Here is a 26,041-nt window from a genome sequence, read left to right on the forward strand (position 1 = left end):
CGCAGGTGCCGATTCCGGCAGCAGGAGGACAAAGAAAATGGGCGGAAAGGAATGGCTTAAGTAACAAATTGCTGTGGCATGAAGCTGTGGCACTTCATGCCACAGCAATTTGTTACTTGCGCCATCTGATTCCTTTCTGCCGCCATTTTCTTGGTCCTGCTGCCGGAATCGGCGCCTGCGCAGTCCACGCTTTCCGGCGCCATTTTCTTGAAGACTGCAGTGTGTCTTCAAGAAAATGGCGCCGGAAAGCGCGGACTGCGCAGGTGCCGACTCCGCCAGCAGGAGGACCAAGAAAATGGCGGCGGAAAGGAATCAGGTGGCGCAAGTAACAAATTGCTGTGGCATGAGGCTGTGGCACTTCATGCCACAGCTATTTGTTACTTACGCCACCTGATACGGGGAATATACTATGGAGCATCTTATGGAGCAGCGAAAGGGGCATATGGATGGGAGCAGCAAATTAAAGAATGGTGGCGCAGGATGGGAGCAGCACATGACAGAACGGGGGCGCAGGATGGGAGCAGCACATGACAGAATAGGGCAGCACATGACAGAACAGGGGCGCAGGATGGAAGCAGCACATGACAGGACGGGGGCGCAGGATGGGAGCAGCATATGACAGGATGGGGGCGCAGGATGGGAGCAGCATATGACAGGATGGGGGCGCAGGATGGGAACAGCACATGACAGAATGGAGGCGCAGGATGGGTGCAGCACATGTCAGAATGGGGGCGCAGGATGGGTGCAGCACATGACAGGATGGGGGTGCAGGATGGAGCAGCACATGACAGGATGGGGACGCAGGATGGAGTAGCACATACCAGGATGGAGACCATATACCAATATAAATGCTCGCCACCCGGGCATAGAACGGGTTCAATAGCATAATATATATATATATATATATATTATATATATATATATATATATATATATATATATATATATATATATATATATATATATATATATATATATATATATATATATATATATATATATATATATACATACATACATACACACACATACTAGATGGTGGCCCGATTCTAACGTATCGGGTATTCTAGAATATGTAGGTAGTATATAGCACAGGCTACGTACTATATTGCAGTGACGTATATAACACAACCGACGTAGTATATAACATAGCTATGTAGTATATAACAGAGCTACGTAGTATGTAACACAGCGTACGTAGTATATAGCAGAGCTACGTAGTATATAATACAGCCACGTAGTATATAACATAGCCACGTAGTGTATTGTACAGGTATGTAGTATATTGGTCAGCCACGTAGTATATAGCAGAGCCATGTAGTATACAGCAGAGCCACGTAGTATATAGCAGAGCCACGTAGTATATAGCAGAGCCACGTAGTATATAGCAGAGCCACGTAGTATATTGTAGAGCCACGTAGTATATTGCACAGGCACGTAGTATATAACACAGTCACATAGTGTATTGCACAACTATGTAGTGTATTGCACAGCTATGTTGTATATTGCTCAGTGAAGCAGTATATAGCAGAGCCACGTAGTATATAACATAGCCATGTAGTATATTGTAGAGGCACGTAGTATATTGCATAGCTATGTAGTATATTGCACAGCCACGTAGTATATTGGACAGTCACGTTGTATATTGCACAGTCACGTTGTATATTGCCCAGCTACATAGCATATAGCACAGAAATGTAGTATATAACACAGCCCACGCAGTATGTAACACAGCCCACGTAGTATATAGCAACGTGGGCACTATATGCGCGGTTAAAAAAGACTTAAAATAAAAAATAAACATATACTCACCTTCCAAAGGCCCCTTGAATTCCTGGCGCCTTCGTGCGGTGCACGCGGCAGCTGCCGGTCCATGGTTGGTATGAGCGCAGGACCTGTGATGACGTCGCGGTCACATGACCATGACGTCACGGCATGGTCACATGACAGCACGACTTTGGAGGGTGAGAATAACTTTTTTAATTATTATTTGTAACATTAGATCTTTTTACTATTGATGCTGCGTACGCAGCATCAATAGTAAAAAGTTGGTCACACAGGGTTAATAGCTGCGTTAACGGAGTGCGTTACCCGCGGCATAACGCGGTTCGTTACCGCTGGCATTAACCCTGTGTGAGCAGTGACTGGAGGGGAGTATGTGGGCGCCGGGCACTGACTGCAGGGGAGTAGGGAGGGACTAATCGGACTGTGGCAGTCGCTGATTGGTCGCGGCAGCCATGACAGGCAGCTGGCGAGACCAATCAGCGACGCAGGATTTCCGTTACGGAAGTTGCAGACAGACAGACGGAAGTACCCCTTAGACAAATTATATATATATATATATATATATATATATATATATATATATATATATATATATATATATATATATATATATATATATATATATATATATATATATATATATACTAGATTGTAGCCCGATTCTAACGCATCGGGTATTCTAGAATATGCATGTCCCCGTAGTATATGGACCATGATGATTCCAGAATTCGCGGCAGACTGTGCCCGTTGCTGATTGGTTGAGGCAACCATTATGACATCATCGTCGCTGTGCCCGTTGCTGATTGGTCGAGGCCTGGCGGCCTCGACCAATCAGAGACGCGGGATTTCCAGGACAGACGGAAAAACCCTTAGGCAATTATAGATATATATATACATAGATAGATATATACATACATACATACATACATACATACATATATATATATAGATATATATATATAGATATATATATATATAGATATATAAGAGATATTTATTATCTACATATATAATTGTCTAAGGGTTTTTCTGTCTGTCTGTGTCTGTCCTGGAAATCTGGCGGCCTCGACCAATCAGAGACTGGCACAGCATCGACGTAGAAATCCCGCGTCTCTGATTGGTCGAGGCCGCCAGGCCTCGACCAATCAGCAACGGGCACAGTGACGATGGTGTCATAAAGGACGTAGAAATCCCGCGTCTGATTGGTCGAGGCCGCCAGGCAACGGGCACAGCGACGATGTCATAAAGGACGTAGACATCTCACGTTTCTGATTCAGCGACGGGCACAGTATCGACGTAGATGTCATAATGGTTGCCATGGCGATGATGATGTCATAAAGGTTGCCTCGACCAATCAGCGATGGGCACAGTCTGCCGCGAATTCTGGAATCATCATTGTCCATATACTACGGGGACATGCATATTCTAGAATACCCGATGCGTTAGAATCGGGCCACAATCAGGCTGCCAGGCCTCGACCAATCAGCGACGAGCACAGCGACGATGATGTCATAAAGGACGTAGATATCCCGCGTCTCTGATTGGTCGAGGCCGCCAGGCCTCGACCAATCAGCAACGGGCACAGCGGCGATGATGTCATAAAGGACGTAGAAATCCCACGTTTCTGATTCAGCGACGGGCACAGTATCGACGTAGATGTCATAATGGTTGCCATGGCGACGATGATGTCATAAAGGTTGCCTCGACCAATCAACGACGGGCACAGTCTGCCGCGAATTCTGGAATCATCATTGTCCATATACTACGGGCACAGCATGGCGACGATGATGTCATAAAGGTTGCCTCGACCAATCAGCGACGGGCACAGTTTGCCGCGAATTCGCCTCGACCAATCAGCGACGGGCGCAGTATCGACGTAAATGTCATAATGGTTGCCATGGCGACGAAGATGTCATAAAGGTTGCCTCGACCAAGCAGCGACGGGCACAGTCTGCCGCGAATTCTGGAATCATCATTGTCCATATACTACGGGGACATGCATATTCTAGAATACCCGATGCGTTAGAATCGGGCCACAATCTAGTCTATATATAATTGTCTAAGGGTTTTTCCGTCTTTCTGTCTGTGTCTTTCTGTCTGTGTCTTTCTGTCTGTGTCTTTCTGTCTGTGTCTTTCTGTCTGTGTCTTTCTGTCTGTGTCTTTCTGTCTGTGTCTTTCTGTCTGTGTCTTTCTGTCTGTGTCTTTCTGTCTGTGTCTTTCTGTCTGTGTCTTTCTGTCTGTCCTGGAAATCCCGCGTCTCTGACTGGTCGAGGCCGCCAGGCCTCGACCAATCATCGATGGGCACAGCGACGATGATGTCATAAAGGACGTAGACATCCCGCGTCTGATTGGTCGAGGTCGCCAGGCCTCGACCAATCAGCAACGGGCACAGCGACGATGATGTCATAAAGGACGTAGAAATCCCACGTTTCTGATTCAGCGACGGGCAAAGTATCGACGTAGATGTCATAATGGTTGCCATGGCGACGATGATGTCATAAAGGTTGCCTCGACCAATCAGCGACGGGCACAGTCTGCCGCAAATTCTGGAATCATCATTGTCCATATACTAAGGGGACATGCATATTCTACGTTATATTCTGTGTTATATGCTACGTGGACATGCATGTTCTAGAATACCCGATGCGTTAGAATCGGGCCACAATCTAGTGTGTGTGTGTGTGTGTGTGTGTGTGTGTGTGTGTGTGTGTGTGTGTGTGTGTGTGTGTGTGTGTGTGTGTGTGTGTATGTATGTATGTATGTATGTATGTATATGTATATGTATATATATATATATATATATATATATATATATATATATATATATATATATATATATATATATATTATACACCTTTAGATGTTATTCTTTCAGTTTTTGCCTAGGAGTGCACATAGATTTCTGGACACTATAATCAAACACGTAGGCAACTGTGAGATGGTCAGATTGTAAGAGTATGTTTCCATGGGGCGTAATCTCTGTGCTTTGGATGCAGCGGATACCCAGCTCTGCCCAAAGCACCTCCCCCTGTTGTACGCGCGGTGATTCTGGATGTCTTCATTGAACACATGTGGAATCACTGCATCGTATTCATAGACTTATTTATCTTGCGGAGTTGGAGCGTCTCCGCAAGCTAAATAGACATGCTGCGGTCTATAAAGACGCGCCGCATGTCCAGTTAAGCAGGGCCGCTGGATGAGGACCTGCACGAATAGTGGAGACAGGATTTCATAAAATCCCCTCCACTAAGCTGTAACATCTGGACGCTGTGGATTGGACGCTGCAGATGTATGCAGCGTCCAATCCACAGCGAATACTGAAGGTTTTCTGACTGTGGAAACATAGCCTTAGAGGTCTCCTATTTTTCACAGCAACGAAGGATTACATGTTGAAATCCAAAATGCCTGGATCTGTTTTATTCTCTGCCATTAGGCTGTACGGCCAGCATAAGATCTAACTTCCTCAAATTACTCAACTTTGTATAGCTTTTCTTTTGTCTCTTACAAGTTTTATATTTTATTCCCTTTTCCCCTTCCCTCCATTAGTTAAGCACCCATCCTCTAATTTTCCCCAAAGTTTCTTTGCAATGCTTAAGACATAGTAATCAGAAGGTACGGACAGCAATTGGGGGTAATTCTACTATACCATCCATATTTGTAGAGATAAGGAGCCTGAAACAGGAAGGAAATATTTCTTAACGACTTAAAAAGTGAAATATGTACTGGAATTTTTGCTAACAATTCTTCCCCTGTGATTCTTCCCCTGTGAAAGTAATAATTCTTTCAACATTACTGTTCCTGATTCAGCTAGGATTATACCCATGCAAAGAGCCATCAACTAGATGTTCGCTTCTACGAGCAGAATGTGGCTATTGTACTAGGTAATCAGATCATTTACTCAAGAAAATCTCATGGAAAATATCTGAGTTATAGGGTTTTTTTAATTTGATAAAATAATTGTGTGTGCGCAGGACACAGGAAAGCTTGACAATCAGACTGCTGGATGTGTACGATGCAATAGGAAATATTATAAAATATTGCTGGGAGATATAGTAAAAGTTCTGAACCCACATCCTGCAGCGTCCCCGGTCTGTGCCCACATTCCCCCAGACCTCACCGCTAATACTTTGGGAGGTGTCAGAAGCAGACAGCATATTCTTGTTTTAACTCTCTAATAAATTTTTATGTAACAACGTCAACCTGTGGATTACGATAAAATAGGTTTTTCAAATCTTCTATGTGTGATCACCTATTAGACAATGGTTTTTTTGTTGTTTTTTTTAAAACTGTACATGTTCTAAAATACACGGTACTCCCCTCTGCAACCCCGGAGATTCTGCACTGATGCTCTGGTGTTAAGCCTGGTCCTTGTTCTCCAGAGGCTGACACACGACCATTGTAGACGGTGATATTCATTACAGGGCAATTGGCACCAGAGCGTACACGGTGTTTATTTTGGGACTTACACACATCAGTACTGCCACCATTTATCACATATGGGTGTGGGGGACAATTTGGGTTATGCTGGGCGCAAACTGTACTGCAGCGGCGGGGAGTGTCAGACCATTCATTCCTTATAATCACATACATGTCATGACCGTGTAGAGGGGCCTTCCATGACAGTCTTACAACAGCAAGTCTAGCCAGCACACAAAAACACACAGAGTTTGCCATGATTTGGCCAAGCACTGAAGTAACAGATCTAATCAGATTCTACAACTATGTGCCGAACTATTTACTCATGGACATGAAACCAGAAGAACAGCTCACCATCCACACAACACTCCAGGCAATCCCTCAATAATTTACCACACTTGTTCCGCAATGTTCCTTAAAGGGAACCTGTCTGCAAAACGGTGCTGTGTAACCTACAGACAGTGTCAGGTCGGCACCGTTATACTGATTAAAATAACACCTTGGTTGATGATCTACCCCCTAGTTTACATAATGAATAAAGATATATATATACAGTGGGGCAAAAAAGTATTTAGTCAGTCAGCAATAGTGCAAGTTCCACCACTTAAAAAGATGAGAGGCGTCTGTAATTTACATCATAGGTAGACCTCAACTATGGGAGACAAACTGAGAAAAAAAAATCCAGAAAATCACATTGTCTGTTTTTTTAACATTTTATCTGCATATTATGGTGGAAAATAAGTATTTGGTCAGAAACAAACAATCAAGATTTCTGGCTCTCACAGACCTGTAACTTCTTCTTTAAGAGTCTCCTCTTTCCTCCACTCATTACCTGTAGTAATGGCACCTGTTTAAACTTGTTATCAGTATAAAAAGACACCTGTGCACACCGTCAAACCGTCTGACTCCAAACTCCACTATGGTGAAGACCAAAGAGCTGTCAAAGGACACCAGAAACAAAATTGTAGCCCTGCACCAGGCTGGGAAGACTGAATCTGCAATAGCCAACCAGCTTGGAGTGAAGAAATCAACAGTGGGAGCAATAATTAGAAAATGGAAGACATACAAGACCACTGATAATCTCCCTCGATCTGGGGCTCCACGCAAAATCCCACCCCGTGGGGTCAGAATGATCACAAGAACAGTGAGCAAAAATCTCAGAACCACGCGGGGGGACCTAGTGAATGAACTGCAGAGAGCTGGGACCAATGTAACAAGGCCTACCATAAGTAACACACTACGCCACCATGGACTCAGATCCTGCAGTGCCAGACGTGTCCCACTGCTTAAGCCAGTACATGTCCGGGCCCGTCTGAAGTTTGCTAGAGAGCATTTGGATGATCCAGAGGAGTTTTGGGAGAATGTCCTATGGTCTGATGAAACCAAACTGGAACTGTTTGGTAGAAACACAACTTGTCGTGTTTGGAGAAAAAAGAATACCGAGTTGCATCCATCAAACACCATACCTACTGTAAAGCATGGTGGTGGAAACATCATGCTTTGGGGCTGTTTCTCTGCAAAGGGGCCAGGGCGACTGATCCGGGTACATGAAAGAATGAATGGGGCCATGTATCGTGAGATTTTGAGTGCAAACCTCCTTCCATCAGCAAGGGCATTGAAGATGAAACGTGGCTGGGTCTTTCAACATGACAATGATCCAAAGCACACCGCCAGGGCAACGAAGGAGTGGCTTCGTAAGAAGCATTTCAAGGTCCTGGAGTGGCCTAGCCAGTCTCCAGATCTCAACCCTATAGAAAACCTTTGGAGGGAGTTGAAAGTCCGTGTTGCCAAGCGAAAAGCCAAAAACATCACATCACTGCTCTAGAGGAGATCTGCATGGAGGAATGGGCCAACATACCAACAACAGTGTGTGGCAACCTTGTGAAGACTTACAGAAAACGTTTGACCTCTGTCATTGCCAACAAAGGATATATTACAAAGTATTGAGATGAAATTTTGTTTCTTATTTTCCACCATAATATGCAAATAAATTGTTAAAAAAACAGACAATGTGATTTTCTGGATTTTTTTTTCTCAGTTTGTCTCCCATAGTTGAGGTCTACCTATGATGTAAATTACAGACGCCTCTCATCTTTTTAAGTGGTGGAACTTGCACTATTGCTGACTGACTAAATACTTTTTTGCCCCACTGTATGTATGTATGTATATGTATGTATGTGTATATATATATATATATGTATGTATGTATGTATGTGTGTATATATATATATATATATATATATATATATATATATATATATATATATATATATATATATATATATATATATATATATATATATATATATATATACATATACATACATACTAGCTATTGAACCCGTTCTACGCCCGGGTGGCGAGCATTTGTATTGGTATATGGTCTCCATCCTGTCACGTGCTGCACCCATCCTGCGTCCCCATCCTGTCATGTGCTGCACCCATCCTGCGCCCCCATCCTGTCATGTGCTGCACCCATCCTGCGCCCCCATCCTGTCATGTGCTGCACCCATCCTGCGTCCCCATCCTGTCATGTGCTGCACCCATCCTGCGTCCCCATCCTGTCATGTGCTGCACCCATCCTGCGCCCCCATCCTGTCATGTGCTGCACCCATCCTGCGCCCCCATCCTGTCATGTGCTGCACCCATCCTGCGCCCCCATCCTGGTATGTGCTGCACCCATCCTGCGTCCCCATCCTGTCATGTGCTGCACCCATCCTGCGTCCCTATCCTGTCATGTGCTGCACCCATCCTGCGCCCCCATCCTGGTATGTGCTGCACCCATCCTGTGTCCCCATCCTGTCATGTGCTGCACCCTTCCTGCGTCCCCATCCTGTCATGTGCTGCACCCTTCCTGCGTCCCCATCCTGTCATGTGCTGCACCCATCCTGCGTCCCCATCCTGTCATGTGCTGCACCCATCCTGCGTCCCCATCCTGTCATGTGCTGCACCCATCCTGCGTCCCCATCCTGCGTCCCCATCCTGTCATGTGCTGCACCCATCCTGCGTCCCCATCCTGTCATGTGCTGCACCCATCCTGCGTCCCCATCCTGTCATGTGCTGCACCCATCCTGCGTCCCCATCCTGTCATGTGCTGCACCCATCCTGCGTCCCCATCCTGTCATGTGCTGCACCCATCCTGCGTCCCCATCCTGTCATGTGCTGCAGCCATCCTGCGCCCCCATCCTGTCATGTGCTGCACCCATCCTGCGCCCCCATCCTTTCATGTGCTGCACCCATCCTGCGCCCCCATCCTGGTATGTGCTGCACCCATCCTGCGTCCCCATCCTGTCATGTGCTGCACCCATCCTGCGTCCCCATCCTGTCATGTGCTGCACCCATCCTTTCATGTGCTGCACCCATCCTGCGCCCCCATCCTGTCATGTGCTGCACCCATCCTGTGTCCCCATCCTGTCATGTGCTGCACCCGTCCTGCGCCCCCATCCTTTCATGTGCTGCACCCATCCTGCGCCCCCATCCTTTCATGTGCTGCACCCATCCTGCGTCCCCATCCTGTCATGTGCTGCACCCATCCTGCGTCCCCATCCTGTCATGTGCTGCAGCCATCCTGCGTCCCCATCCTGGTATGTGCTGCACACATCCTGCATCCCCATCCTGTCATGTGCTGCACCCATCCTGCGCCCCCATCCTGTCATGTGCTGCACCCATCCTGCATCCCCATCCTGTCATGTGCTGCACCCATCCTGCGCCCCCATCCTGCGCCCCCATCCTGTCATGTGCTGCACCCATCCTGTGTCCCCATCCTGTCATGTGCTGCACCCGTCCTGCGCCCCCATCCTTTCATGTGCTGCACCCATCCTGCGCCCCCATCCTTTCATGTGCTGCACCCATCCTGCGCCCCCATCCTGTCATGTGCTGCACCCATCCTGCGTCCCCATCCTGTCATGTGCTGCACCCATCCTGCGTCCCCATCCTGTCATGTGCTGCACCCATCCTGCGTCCCCATCCTGGTATGTGCTGCACCCATCCTGCGCCCCAGACCTGTCATGTGCTGCACCCATCCTGCGCCCCCATCCTGTCATGTGCTGCACCCATCCTGCGTCCCCATCCTGTCATGTGCTGCACCCATCCTGCGTCCCCATCCTGTCATGTGCTGCACCCATCCTGCGCCCCCATCCTGTCATGTGCTGCACCCATCCTGCGCCCCCATCCTGTCATGTGCTGCACCCATCCTGCGCCCCCATCCTGGTATGTGCTGCACCCATCCTGCGTCCCCATCCTGTCATGTGCTGCACCCATCCTGCGTCCCTATCCTGTCATGTGCTGCACCCATCCTGCGCCCCCATCCTGGTATGTGCTGCACCCATCCTGTGTCCCCATCCTGTCATGTGCTGCACCCTTCCTGCGTCCCCATCCTGTCATGTGCTGCACCCTTCCTGCGTCCCCATCCTGTCATGTGCTGCACCCATCCTGCGTCCCCATCCTGTCATGTGCTGCACCCATCCTGCGTCCCCATCCTGTCATGTGCTGCACCCATCCTGCGTCCCCATCCTGCGTCCCCATCCTGTCATGTGCTGCACCCATCCTGCGTCCCCATCCTGTCATGTGCTGCACCCATCCTGCGTCCCCATCCTGTCATGTGCTGCACCCATCCTGCGTCCCCATCCTGTCATGTGCTGCACCCATCCTGCGTCCCCATCCTGTCATGTGCTGCACCCATCCTGCGTCCCCATCCTGTCATGTGCTGCAGCCATCCTGCGCCCCCATCCTGTCATGTGCTGCACCCATCCTGCGCCCCCATCCTTTCATGTGCTGCACCCATCCTGCGCCCCCATCCTGGTATGTGCTGCACCCATCCTGCGTCCCCATCCTGTCATGTGCTGCACCCATCCTGCGTCCCCATCCTGTCATGTGCTGCACCCATCCTTTCATGTGCTGCACCCATCCTGCGCCCCCATCCTGTCATGTGCTGCACCCATCCTGTGTCCCCATCCTGTCATGTGCTGCACCCGTCCTGCGCCCCCATCCTTTCATGTGCTGCACCCATCCTGCGCCCCCATCCTTTCATGTGCTGCACCCATCCTGCGTCCCCATCCTGTCATGTGCTGCACCCATCCTGCGTCCCCATCCTGTCATGTGCTGCAGCCATCCTGCGTCCCCATCCTGGTATGTGCTGCACACATCCTGCATCCCCATCCTGTCATGTGCTGCACCCATCCTGCGCCCCCATCCTGTCATGTGCTGCACCCATCCTGCATCCCCATCCTGTCATGTGCTGCACCCATCCTGCGCCCCCATCCTGCGCCCCCATCCTGTCATGTGCTGCACCCATCCTGTGTCCCCATCCTGTCATGTGCTGCACCCGTCCTGCGCCCCCATCCTTTCATGTGCTGCACCCATCCTGCGCCCCCATCCTTTCATGTGCTGCACCCATCCTGCGCCCCCATCCTGTCATGTGCTGCACCCATCCTGCGTCCCCATCCTGTCATGTGCTGCACCCATCCTGCGTCCCCATCCTGTCATGTGCTGCACCCATCCTGCGTCCCCATCCTGGTATGTGCTGCACCCATCCTGCGCCCCAGACCTGTCATGTGCTGCACCCATCCTGCGTCCCCATCCTGTCATGTGCTGCACCCATCCTGCGTCCCCATCCTGGTATGTGCTGCACCCATCCTGCGCCCCAGACCTGTCATGTGCTGCACCCATCCTGCGTCCCCATCCTGTCATGTGCTGCACCCATCCTGCGTCCCCATCCTGGTATGTGCTGCACCCATCCTGCGCCCCAGACCTGTCATGTGCTGCACCCATCCTGCGTCCCCATCCTGTCATGTGCTGCACCCATCCTGCGTCTCCATCCTGTCATGTGCTGCACCCATCCGGGGGCCTGAGCAGGCGGGGACACCGGCGCGCTGTGGGGGTCAGGTGCCGGTATTGCCGCCAGCTCAGGCCCCCCAGCACTTACTATATTCACCTGTCCTGCGTTCCACCGCTGGGCGCCGCCATCTTCCCGGTCTCCTGGCTGTGACTGTTCAGTCAGAGGGCGGCGCCGGCGCGCATTAAGTGCGTCATCGCACCCTCTGAACTGAAGGTCACAGGCCAAAGATCGGGAAGATGGCGGCGCTCAGCGGTGGAACGGAGGACAGGTGAATATGGCCGATACTCACCCTCCTGGCGGTCCCTGTTTCTCTGTTGGAGATCGCAGTGTGCGTTCAGTGTGAACGCATACCGCGATCTCCCGGGAGCGTCACTCTGAGGCCCAGACTGCGCCGGCGCTTGCGCCTGCGCAGTCTATAAAGGCTTCGGACAGTGACGCTCCCAGCGTTATATTATAGAGAATATATATATATATATATATATATATACACATACACACACACATATATACATACATACACCCACCCTTCTGCAGCATAATCACGTTTACTTTGTGCAGTTATATGAAAAAGTTTGGGCACCCCTATTAATTTAAGCTTAATGTTTTGTAAAAATTGTTTTTTTTTGCAACAACTATTTCAGTTTCATATATCTAATAACTGTTGGACACAGTAATGTTTCTGCCTTGAAATGAGGTGTATTGTACTAACAGAAAATGTGCAATCTCCATTCAAACAAAATTTGACAGGTGTATAAGTACACATTACTGTGTCCAACAGTTATTAGATAGGTGAAACTGAAATAGCTGTTGCAAAAAAACCTATTTTTATAAAACATTAAGCTTAAGATTAATAGGGGTGCCCAAACTTTTTCATATAACTGTAAATAATTATGGTTGAGGTGATCCGCATATTTTAAAAATAAAAATCCATTTGAAAGTGGCGTCCACGGCGCCTCTGCATTTGCAGCTATCAGTGTGTAAAGAGGTGATCCGATAGCTGCTACTGCGCAGGTGCCATCTTGCAAGAGAAAAAAAAGCCATCCTTCAATATGGCTGCGCCGCCTCCGCAATAGCAGCTCTCTCAGCATCTTATCTTTTAGTGACATTTTTCTGATGTATTCCTGGATCTTCCTTGTTTCATCCGTGATGGTGGCTTGGATGCTTATCAAGCCTCAACCACCCTCCTTTCGGTTGGTATACAAGCTTTTTGTGTTAGGGTGGAAACCTCCATATATTGTGAGGAGCTTTCGTGTCTTCACTAGTGTTGAGCGATACCTTCCGATATCAAGAAAAATCGGTATCGGATCGGCCGATATCCAAAAAATATCAGATATCGCAGATACCGATACCCGATACCAATGGCAATGGGACACAAATATCGGAATGTAAATAAGCCCTTTCTGTCCTTCTACATCCTGTTCCGGAGAGGGGAAGAGTGTGGGCGGTGCGTGGGCGGACACTGTGCGTGTCTGTGTGTGCGGGCCTGCCGGGGATCTGTACGGGCGTCTCGGGGCTCTGTGCGTGCCTGCCGGGGCTCTGTGCGTGCCTGCCGGGTCTCTGTGCGTGCCTGCCGGGGCTCTGTGCGTGCCTGCCGGGGCTCTGTGCGTGCCTGCCGGGGCTCTGTGCGTGCCTGCCGGGGCTCTGTGCGTGCCTGCCGGGGCTCTGTGCGTGCCTGCCGGGGCTCTGTGCGTGCCTGCCGGGGCTCTGTGCGTACCTGCCTGGCTCCGTGCAGGCATCGTCCAATGGGACTACAAGTCCTATCGGACGATGCCTGCAACAGTGACAGTGATTGACACATTAGCCAATAATCGGACAGTAGTAGTCCCATCATCCGGCTAATGTGTTGAATGTAAAAAAAAACAAAACACATACATACAACATACATACTACATACATTACGTTCATACATTACATACATATAGACATACAGTACATATAACAGAGTACATACTCACCAATACTTGTCACTTTGTTCCCCGAAGCCAGTGTCACTTGTAAAAAATATTAAAATAACAAACAACCAATATACTCCCTGTCAACAGAAATCCACGAGTGTCCCACGACAATCTCCTGTGGAGAACGGCAGCATCACTTGATGCGACCGCTCTCCAGGGACTCCAGGAACACAATGACGGGAGGAAGGTATCCTTCCGCACTGTATTCCTCTACCGCTGTAAAAAAATAGTCCTTAGTCTCACTTTTGGCATTGCTGTGTGAGAAATTTTCCCATGCAGCAATTGCCATAAAGTGAGACTTTGTCCTAAGGTAACCTCTCAGTGATGCACTGCAGGAGCCATTGTCTCCTGTCAGTGTGTCACTGAGGGTCCTATAGAGCAGTGACATCACCCAATGTCACTGTTCTATAGGGGAGATCGTCGTGGGACACTCGTTATTAATTGGACTACGGCGGACAGGTAGTATAAGGTTTATTATTTTACGTTTTTTGCAGGCGCTGAAGTATGGTAAGTATGGTTAAATGAATAATATTAAAATACTTTTTTCCTAATGTGTGCGTGTTTTATTAACCCTTTCCTACTATTGGATTAATAATGGATAGGCGTCTTATTGATGCCTCTCCGTTATTAACCTGGCTTAAAGGGAACCTGTCACCCCGTTTTTTCAGATTGAGCTATAAATACTGTTAAATAGGGCCTGCGCTGTGCGTTACTATAGTGTATGTAGTGTACCCTGATTCCCCATGTATGCTGAGAAATACATTACCAAAGTCGCCGTTTTCGCCTGTCAATCAGGCTGGTCAGGTCGGGTGGGCGTGTTCACAGCGCTCTTTTCTTCCCCAGCTTTCCGTTGGTGGCGTAGTGGTGTGCGCATGTCCAAGGTCCGAATTCCCTGCGCCCACGTGAAGACACAGCGCGCGATCTGCGCTGTCATCCCTTTCATCGGTGGGGGCGGCCATCTTCCTGGGGCCACGCGTGCGCAGATGGAGTGCTATGCTGCACGGGGCTTCAGGAAAATGGCCGCGGGATGCCGCGCGTGCGCACAAGAGATCGCGGCGGTCATTTTCCCAAAGCCGAGATGCAAACTCGGTCTATGCAAATTCTGTAATGGCGTCTGGTTCTTGCTCTAGGTGGTTGCTGTGTTTCATCCTCAGATCTTGCAGCCACATTGGACTGGTGTTGTGTGTTTTTTCCTTCTCTCATATGTTGCTCCAGTATTGTTCAGTCTCTGCTATTGGAGGAGTTGCTGCCCTTGTGCTGTTACTCTGTAGTTGGGAGTACACCTTGGATGGTTCTTTGGAGAACAGGGAATTTATCTTCTTGGCCTCAGCTTCTCTAGTGTATCTCCCTAGTCTTGCAGTGAGTGCTGTGAGACTTTGCTTAGCAGTCTCTAGGGCTTAAGTTGGGGTCAGGCCTTTTGTACTTGTCCAGCTTGGTCTTATTCTTGATCTTTACACCATTCTATATTTCTGTTAGTTGGCTGATTTCCCTTCATGTCGCCTTGATCTCAGTCTCCAGTCTGCTTTTCCAACCTGTGCACGTACTTCTGCTGTTCTTGCTGGTTGCATAGCCAAACATTTCCATGATTGCTGAGGCAGTAGCATAGATCAGTTCATTAGTTTGAGTTATGGTGGTGGTAGGTATTGATGCAAGTGCTCTATAGGTATCTTCTAGCATACTGTCTGGTGGTGTGGCTTTGCTGAGCCTTGGTAATCGATCTCTGATACCGATAGTATTTCGTTTAACTAAGATCTTCTGTTTCAGATCAGCTTCAGTGCTCTCTAGTTGCAGATTGGATCAGGATTTTCAGGGGGTTGCACATGTGGAGTGGATCTGCAGTTCAGTTAATCCATCACAAGTTGGGAAAATAGCCTTCTCTTTATGACATTGAAACGTTGCCGACTAGTTGTTTCTCAGTCAGTGGACATGCAGGTCATGTATCCATCCAGAGTATCCCCATGTGCTTCACATATCCTCTCTCATTTGGTCTGCTGTTATGGTAGCATTTTATCAGATGTAAAGTGCCATGGAATAAATGGCGCTATAACAATAAATAATAATAATAATAATCAGATCCAAGTTCTCTTGCCCATTTATCATCAGATTGTCCTGGTTCCTCAACATCTGATGAGGGCCTTGTTAATCCGGGTGACATCCGAGCCGGCATGACTCTTTGTTTGTGGCCCTCATGTTTATGAAGGTAGGCACTACAGTGTTAGTAGTCATGCCCAAGGACCACTACTGTTGTATTCTTTTCAACAGGGCAGAGCGGGGATTTGAACCCCAGTTTCCCATGTTGGTGGTGCACTTTAACCACTACGCTATAACAGCCACCTCTAAGGTAGGTATTCTAGTTTTAGGAGCCTTGGTATATAATTTATTTAATTTCATTTTTCCACAGGGCAGGGGGCAGGTCGCAGAGGGATCAGTGACCCGTCAGCAGTCTTCATTATGAATAACTAAGCAGAGCACCACATGAAGACCCCCAGAGACTGCCCCGAAGCATGAGCATATCATTAACTCAAAATTGAAAATAAAGATTAAACAACCAAAAGACGGATTTCATCACCCAAGGTATCATTTTATTCAGTATAATGGCACCGAGCTGACACGGTCTGTAAGTTACTGTGCACAATCCAGCTGACTGGTTCCCTTTAAATATAGGAAAACCGCTCTGATGATCTTTCATAGCCACTTAAAGGGTGGTCTGAAAGGAACAATTATTTTAATCCTAAATGTCTATTTAATGCCATAATCTAATGCCTTTTCTAATATACTTTAATTGAAAAGTCCCTACAGTCCCCCTCGCTACTCACTGACGTTACATGTGGGGTGTCATTGCTTTTCCTTCATATCGGGTAATCTTACAATGCTAAAGAAGAAAATGTCCAGCTTCACCAAATCTGTGAAAAAAAGGTTTCTTTATTCACAAACTTGTAACATAGAGGATACAAACTTCAGCACAAAACCATATTGTTCTGAAGTTTGTATCCTTTATGTTACAAGTTTGTGAATAAAGAAACCTTTTTTTCACAGATTTGGTGAAGCTGGACATTTTCTTCTTTTGGATTCTAAACGCCTGGACACAGTGGGTCCGTGCTCCCGAAGCTCAGCTTATGCATCACGGGTGAGCTGGTTCATATTTCTTCTCCTCAAAATCGTACAATGCGCACTAACAGTGCACTGTTGCTGGCTTATTACTTTTTATATATAAACCAGCCCAGAGAATGTGTATAAAATATAACTTTTAATTCATAATGTTTAAAAGACTACCTTATCAGAAAAAGTTACCAAGTGCATATTAAAATCTCACTTATCCACTATACGTCCAGCCGGACAAAAATAACATAGGGATATTGGTATCTCTTATCAAAGAGTCCCTATACGATATTGCTTGTGACCAATTCCAATTCTGATCCACATTAAGATTAGATACCAAATCATATTTAGTTAGTTAGGGCTTTACAGGGCTTAATAGGATAAGAGCACCCCACTCCCCTGTATGGAGCCTGGCTATCTGGAAATGGAGAGGTGACGGTCGGTACCTGCGCTGCTGATAGGTGAGATCCCTCAATTTTTTTTTAATTATTGTGGAAATTAATATAAGCAGCCAAGCAAGTGAGTCCACGCAGAGACTGTGTTTGTTTTGTGTGGATCAAACATCGGGTATGATGTCGGGATCGTTGGTAAAAATTCACGGTCAATAAATATATGATTTGGTATCTAAGCTAAATGTTGATCAGAATTGGAATTGATCACAAGGAATATCGTATAGGGACTCTTTGATAAGAGATACCAATATCCCTATGTTATTTTTGTACGGCTGGACGTATAGTGGATAAGTGAGATTTTAATATGCACTTGGTCATTTTTTTTCTGATAAGGTAGTCTTTTAAACATTATTAATTAAAAGTTATATTTTATACACATTTTCTGGGCTAGTTTATAGTTAAAGGAGAGAGCATTCGGGCTTTGAACTGGTTTTGCTGGTTATCCTTATTACTTTTTACTAGAGCCGGCGAGCGAGAGCACTGTCACTGTGCATATTGTACAGTGACAAGATTCTACTGAGCATAGGTCAGAATTGACAGACACATGCTCAGTAGAGCAGGGACTAGGTCAGCACCTGAGATGGAGGTGAATGATGATGCTTTGTCACCCTGTCCTTCAGAAATGCAACAGTATCCTTAGATCTGTGGTTTTGATCACTGTCATATAGATAATGTGCACACCTACCAAGGGTACAGCGTGATGGTAGCATCTTCTCTTTCAATTAAGAGTAGTACATCTGTGATTTTTATGATATCAATGAAATTTAGCTCCCCTACACCTGCAGCGCTCATGTAGCCCTACATAAGAACACTGCCACCACCATGGTTCACTGTGGGCACTATGCATTTCACTTTGCACTCTTCACCTTTGAGAAGCCATAGAGTTTTTAATCCAACAGTTCCTATAACATTTAGTTTTGTCTCATCACTCCGGAATATAGTCACAGTAGTCTTCATATTTTTCAGCATGAACCCTGACAAACTGTAGGTGGGCTTTTTTGTGTTTTGTCCATGTCCTTTAGGAGAGACTTACTTCGTGGACAAAACTCATGTATGCCATTGCTCTTCAATGTACTCAATATTGTGTCATAGGCTAAAATGGGTTGAGTTTTTTTCTTCCACTTCTTTAGCTAGCTGCAGTGAATTGCATGTTGATTTTCTTCAACTCTTATCAAAAAATGCTCATGTTTAGGTGTTTACTTCAGTGATCGGCGTGAACATCAGTGAGATGGCTGACCTAACATTTTTGTTAAATGTTATTTTTGCTACAGTATTCAGACCGATAAGTAAAGCTTTGCTGATCCTGTAGTCTATATCTTTTATCCCTTAAAAGAAATTATGCTCTTTCTCAGGTCTTGTGACATTTCTCTTCCATGTAGTACCATAGCTGACAGCATGAAAAGGAAAGAGATTTTATTTGTTAAAGAGGTTGTCCACTACTTTTTGATTGATGACCTATTTTTAGGAAAGATCATCAATGTCTGATCGGCTGGGATCTGACACATGGAATCCCTGCTAAAAGATAGATCAATCTAAAGTAGTGGATAACCTCTTTAATTAATGGCCTTTTAAACACTTGTTTAATAAATAATTAGGTTTAACTGTGGATTAATTATCTTTAATTAGAATTTTGCAGTCTAAACTTTAGCTTTGCTCCCAAGACTTTCATTGGGGTGTACTCATTTTGTAATATAGTTTTGAATAAGTTTGTTCGAGAAATTAGTGTACATTTTTTTGGATGTGGAAAATAAATCATGTTTGCAATCAATGGCCCACATTTCTGGGAGCACTTTGTAGAATTCGATGTTATTAAAATGTTGATTCTGAAAGGAAACAAAGGTTTTCTGACAAGTCTGTTGGGGTGTACTCATTTATGCTGAGCGCTGTATTAGATTTTAAAATCAGAAGGCTGATTGTAGGTTTCTTGTCCTGTATGTGGGTGGGTTATACCAAGTATTGATTGATTTACTGAAGCTGCCAATAAATCAACCTTCTTACTACCGTCGCCAGTCTGGATTAGTGAGATGTTGCCGTCTTTCAGCAGTAGTATTAGTGCCAAGACTTAATTATGCAAGCCGTAGAGAGCCTGGCTTATGTTCAGGTGGACCTTAAAGAATCTTAAAGGGGATGTCCTCTATTTTGATACTAATGATCTAACCTAAGTCAGCAATATCAGATCTGTGGAGGTCCGACACACAGCACCCCCACCAATCAGCTGTTACTAGTTCTGATGGCAGCCAGATGCATACAGGATGTGGAGTGGAATAGCATGGCCCATATGCTGTGCCGTGGTTGTTGCGGACCTGAACCAGTTGATCTGTGGGTGGGCCGCATCCCCAAATATCAGAAATTTGAAGAGTTATCCAAACGAACAGTCGACACTATCAAAGTAGAGGACAGCCCCTTTATAGAAGCTGGCAGCAGATTACTACTATAGATCGGAGTTTTGAATTCAACATGCACACAACCTTTTTTTTTCTCTTGCCAGTAACATTACATGTGGTCGAAAAAAGTTCCCCCCCTCCAAACACCGACATAATTACACTGTATGCAACTCAAAAAAATACCACTATACATTATACCTACCCTACGAAAAGACACAATATAAAATGTATCTCCTCTTCTGCGGATAGCTTCCAAAAACTCCTGATAGCTTCTTGGTGAGGAATAATAGATCTGCAACTCATTTACTGGGTTCCTAGGAAAGCAAAGAATGAAGAGAGTAAATGTTTGCCTAGCACACTACTCACCAGAAAGCTAAATAAATCTGGGAAAAGATCTATTCATTCCAACCAATTTGCAACATCCATCATGGACTTCACCTATTCTAAACAAAAATGCTGAGAGCTTCTCTAGTAACAGCTCTGGGAATTGATGGGATAGACGGCTCGATATCATGTGAAGCTGTTCTCCCATGACACTATGGGCCACATCCATAGCAGAACAGCGCTGCAGAGACGTATTTCTATGTCATCCTTTGTGCTGTTAATGCAAACAAAGGAACTGAAAGTCCCATTTTTGGGGACAAGCCATTCAAGTCCTGGTAGCATGGGGAGAGCCGGAAAGTGTGTGCAATACACAATCTCCATGCTGACACCAGTGTCGGCACTGAACTGCTTCCTTGTCTGTGTGGCAATCACACACTGTGATTATCCATGTGGGGGCACTGTGGCTAGCACAGCGGGCACGTAGGGCAGCGGTCATCGGGTGGTTTGTGGCTGTATTGAAAGGAATGTGATGTAGACGCGAGAAGCAAGGGCAGCAAACTGCAGACGTGCATCACTAGACATGCTAGAGCGGCAATAATTATAGCATGCATGCTATATGGACTTATGATAAGAAAAATAATATTTGTGGTTGTGGAATTACACCAACACGTGGAACATGTGGTGCTACTTAGTGTTGGTTAGGCTTATTAGAAGTAGCTTTCCCTCATGTATATCCCCCCACGACCAATAACCAACGCCCTGTGTGACATTTACTTACTTTAAGCTGGTCTCCGTGTATTGCATTGTCACCAGTTGTGTACCATCTTTTCCATCGGTTTTCTGTCATATAAAGTATATATAGATTATATATAGATATTAATACAGAATATATATATGTTTATTTAATTTTCTTGGAATTAAAGTGGAGATTTAGGAAAAATGTTGACAAATGACGGCCACTGGTAATTGTTGATATGCATGATGTTTAGAGCCATTTTTCTACCTTAAAGGGGATCTGTCACCCCCTGGATAAATTTGATCTATTGCTATGGGCATTCCAGTAATAGAATGGTTAAACCAGTCTCACCTGGGTGCCTCATAGCTGCGGTGTAGATCTTGAGAAATTAATTTATAGCGTTATATGCTAATGATTTCTCCCAAGCTTCGGGGCATGCGGTGCCTGGAAGAAATCACTGCCTCCTGACTTTATTATAATGGCACCCCCTCCCACCAGCGGCACACTGACCTGCTCGACGCTGTAATCCCGCGTATGTGCCATGCACACGCACTGTTATGCGCACCCTGTCCGCCCCCTATGGGCAGTGTCTGCACAGGAACAGTGAGCGAGTCACTGCGCAGGAGAAGAGACTCGGAGCCTGCACAAAAGATTAACGCAGACACTGCCCATATTTTAGTAATGTTTTTTAAACCAAATACACATTAAAATCCAAGATAAATACAGGATAAACATTGCAGTATACAAAAAAGGTACAATACTAATTAACACATAATATAAGAGCACGTTTACTGCATACATAGAAAACAAGCAAAAAGCATAGACGCTAGAATACAGAGCCCAGTGATCCTCCCCCTACTCCATAAAGGTATTCTTGATCCCCATAAATGACATGTTTGTAATTAGCACTCAAAGGGAATCGGTCACCAGGATCAACCCTCCTAAGTAGTCTATACGGGCATGTACCTACAACATGTAACATGGAAGTCTTACTCCACAGAGATCATCTTTTTCACATATGTAAATGAGCTGTTCCAGGCTGTGGGGAGGAGGCTGCCTGGAAGATAACTCTGCCCCAGAGATTATTACACATGAAGGGGAGTTACCAGTGTGATGTGCGATGGCCGCTCTCTGCTCTACTGGAGAGCTGTGTGTGATTATACCTCACACATCTGCAGGTTCCTCTCAGCTTCATACACAGAAAGATTGCAACCCACCAGTAGAGATGGGCGAACCCAAACAGCAAAGCTCACCGTCGGAACCAAACACCTACTCTTCAGGCATGGACACCGAACATGGACTTCACCAGGAAGTCCGTGTTACTGTTCAGGTTCGACACCCCGAACACCGGGTGTTTGTCGCACTGTCATGACCTCTTCTGATCGGCTGTGAAATCATCACTGCCGGTCAGAGAGACGCAGTTCACACGTTGTCAAAAGACAGTGTGAGCACTCAGCTGTGATCGGAGGTATAAAGCTCATCTCTGGTGTCAGCTAATGGGACTACAGCTCCCATCAGCCGATGCCTGCTGCCGATAATAACACTGAGAGCAGGAGTGGCTGATGGGAGTACTCATGAGCCGACTTCTGCACTGTAAATAAAAAAAAAAACAGCCAGGCAATACACACAGCTGATGTCGTCCCAGACACCAATGACCAGTGGTGAACTTTATACCTCCGATCACAGCTGTGCACTCATGCTGTCTTTTGACAGAATGGGAACCGTGGCTCTCTGACCGATCAGAAGTGGTGTCTGCCATGCTGTCATGCACATGACACCGTGACAAACACTGGATGTTCCTGCACCCCATTTAAGTGAATGGGGTCCAGGTACTGTTCTGGTACCCGAACTTTTTGGAACTGATCGGCAGAACCCGAACATCCAGGTGTCCGCCCATTTCTACCCACCAGTAAATAAATAATGTTTACACAATTTGCAGTAATCCTGCATACAGTTTTATTCCAAGGTACCGCTGAATGTAAATGGAATATTCTTGCTACGTGTCAGCTCCAACAAAATAAAAAAATAACTAGAAGCCCACGTAGTGCACATTTATCAAATATGCTCACAGGCAACTGGTTAATTTTTCAACTACAATATCTTTTGTAACTTGTTAAAAGTGCAATCTGATCATTTCACCTGCAGAGCGCCACAGAGCCATGTGGAAAGAAAGAAGGCAGAAGAAAGACCATTAACCCCTGAGAGCTGGAAGATTATCTGCTATCATTTTTTCCTCAAGATCTATTGATTTTTTTTTTAATATTTCCACCCACTTAGCCACAAGAAGACTTTTTATGCAGGATGAATTATACTTCTGTTCTGCATGACACCATTCAAATTACCATATATTGTAATAGAAAATGGGAAAATAAATCCATGAGGTTAAATTGAGAAAAAACGCAATCCCACAATTGTTTTTTGGGCTTCGTTTTTATGGCATTCATTGTTCTGTAAAAATGACCTGGAAGTAGGTTTATCCTGGTTAGTACGGTCACATCGATACCAAATTTGCATGTTTTTTTTTTTTTGTTACAAAATTTTGTCTTTTAACTAAAAAAAAAAAGCAAAATAACAAACAACATTAAAATTGTTGTTTGTGTTGTCATTTTCCGAGACTCGTAACATTTTACATTTTTTAGCTGATGTAGCTGTGTGAGGGCAACCTGATGCTTTAATTGATGCTATTTTGGGTTGGATAAGACCTTTAGATTGTTTATTATTGCATTTTTTTGAGGAGTTATGGTGTATTGATTCATTTTTTCTTTACAACATTTACCAACTGGGTGGGTGAATTTATTTTGCTAGATCGGACCTTTACGGACACGGTGATACCACGTGTATTATTTTAGTGATAAAATAAAAATTAAGATCTTTATTTTAAGTGGGCAGAAAAGAAGGGATGCAAATCTATGAGCTTTATTTTTTTTTCACTTTTTACTGTATTAGTCCTTTCAAAAAGACTTGAAACTGATTGCTTGTACTATATACAATATACGCTTGGCGATAAGGGGCTAAAGGTAACCACTAAGAAATGCGACCTCACCTGCACTGGCCTTGCTTTGTGGGTGATAGGTGTTCGTCTGGACTTTGTTCGTTCAACCTCATGTCTGTGGACCCAACCACGAAGTTCTTGGTTTAACCTAATTTAAAGGAAAAAAACAAACATTTTGTGAACCCAATTTTCTTCATGTATGTAATTTTTGCTAATTGCACATTCCAAACACTGAGAACATGAAAAGCCGCTCACGGAAGATGTATGGTACCAATCAGACACGGTTTATATTCCCCTGCTTAAGGTACCGTCACACATAGCGACGCTGCAGCGATACCGACAACGATCCGGATCGCTGCAGCGTCGCTGTTTGGTCGCTGGAGAGCTGTCACACAGACAGCTCTCCAGCGACCAACGATCCCGAGGTCCCCGGTAACCAGGGTAAACATCGGGTAACTAAGCGCAGGGCCGCGCTTAGTAACCCGATGTTTACCCTGGTTACCATCCTAAAAAGTAAAAAAACAAACGCTACATACTTACCTTCTGCTGTCTGTCCTCGGCGCTCTGCTTCTCTGGTCTGGCTGTGAGCGCCGGGCAGCCAGAAAGCAGAGCGGTGACGTCCCCACTCTGCTTTCCGGCTGACCGACGCTCACAGCCAGAGCAGGAGGAGTGCAGAGCACAGCGCTGGAGGACAGACGGCTGTAGGTAAGTATGTAGTGTTTGTTTTTTTACTTTTAGGATGGTAACCAGGGTAAACATCGGGTTACTAAGCGCGGCCCTGTGCTTAGTTACCCGATGTTTACCCTGGTTACCAGCAAAGACATCGCTGAATCGGTGTCACACACGCCGATTCAGCGATGTCTACGGGGAGTCCAGCGACGAAATAAAGTTCTGGACTTTCTTCCCCGACCAGCGATCTCCCAGCAGGGGCCTGATCGCTGCTGCCTGTCACACTGGACGATATCGCTAGCGAGGACGCTGCAACGTCACGGATCGCTAGCGATATCGTCTAGTGTGACAGTACCTTTAGTCTGCTACCTATTGCCGCTTCTCTCTAATTTCACTCTTCCCAGACCTGGCTGGGCGCCAAGTGACTCCCTCCATTCCCATAGTCTATAGGATGGGACTATAAGCTGATGTACACACAGTCAATTATTTCCCTTTGTTATGCTTGCTGGAATTACACGTTATAAATGTTATTACTATGGTGAGCCAAGGTAATTTTTTTTTTAATATAAAACAAAATACTATACACCCAAATATAATAAAAAATTAAAGTCTGTGTTCAGCATGCATTGCAACAAAACACAATACTTAGAGCCCAGAAGAATCTACCATGGGTCATCAATCTTTGTCAAAAAACATTGTCATTTTGCAAATGAGCAACAGAAAGAGTTCTGCTGTCATCATGAAACTAGTAAGTGGCAGTCTTGTATGGTCCTACTTAAGAACGGATGTATGCAATGGAAAACTTCAAGCGTCCCTCCACCCCTCAGATAAGTCAAATCATAACTAAGAAGGATAGCAATGTAAAAGGCGGCCAAATTCAGACTGCCAGGAGAGAAAAGCTTTTTTAGCTTTGTCTATACAAATATGACAGATCTGGCTAAGAAGAACACTCCACAAATCACATGGATGATCACTCATTCACAGCCACTGATGGAAAGGACTTGGAAAATCATGTTTCTTACTCCAGCAGATCAGGTCTAATAGTAGACTTCTTTCACACTTCCGTCTTCCAAATCTGCACAGGATCCGTCAAGACGTTGAAATGACGGATCCTGTGCAGATTGTGGAAAACGTGTGCATTGGGCCCATCTTTCTGACGGACCCGTCGAGGCTATGTGCACGCTGCGAAAACGCATACACTACACAAACCAGGCCCGACGGACCGTTTTTACGCAGGATCCAGTGCACGACGGATGAAATGGATGGCCATCCGTCACAATCCATCGCTAATACAAGTCTATGAGAAAATGCGGGAACCTGCAAATTTCTTGGCAGGATCCTGCATTCTCAAAAATCGACGGATTGTGACGGGAGCTGAAAGACGGAAGTGTGA

The 26,041-nt window shown here is 45.9% G+C and overlaps 1 protein-coding gene across 2 annotated transcripts in view; it reads right to left on the minus strand.

Annotated features, from left to right (window-relative positions):
- ATF6 (activating transcription factor 6) overlaps positions 1 to 26,041 on the minus strand; it is a 182,339-nt gene that overhangs the window by 47,383 nt on the left and 108,915 nt on the right. For both annotated transcript variants that reach the window (XM_069737202.1, XM_069737203.1), the window contains 3 exons: positions 24,031 to 24,127; positions 21,030 to 21,091; positions 20,130 to 20,241 (listed from right to left, as the gene is read on the minus strand). In XM_069737202.1, the coding sequence (XP_069593303.1) occupies positions 20,130 to 20,241; positions 21,030 to 21,091; positions 24,031 to 24,127 (271 nt within the window). The remainder of the gene's footprint in view (positions 1 to 20,129; positions 20,242 to 21,029; positions 21,092 to 24,030; positions 24,128 to 26,041) is intronic.

This window comes from Ranitomeya imitator, chromosome 8 (assembly GCF_032444005.1).
Source record: "Ranitomeya imitator isolate aRanImi1 chromosome 8, aRanImi1.pri, whole genome shotgun sequence".
Taxonomy (NCBI): domain Eukaryota; kingdom Metazoa; phylum Chordata; class Amphibia; order Anura; family Dendrobatidae; genus Ranitomeya; species Ranitomeya imitator.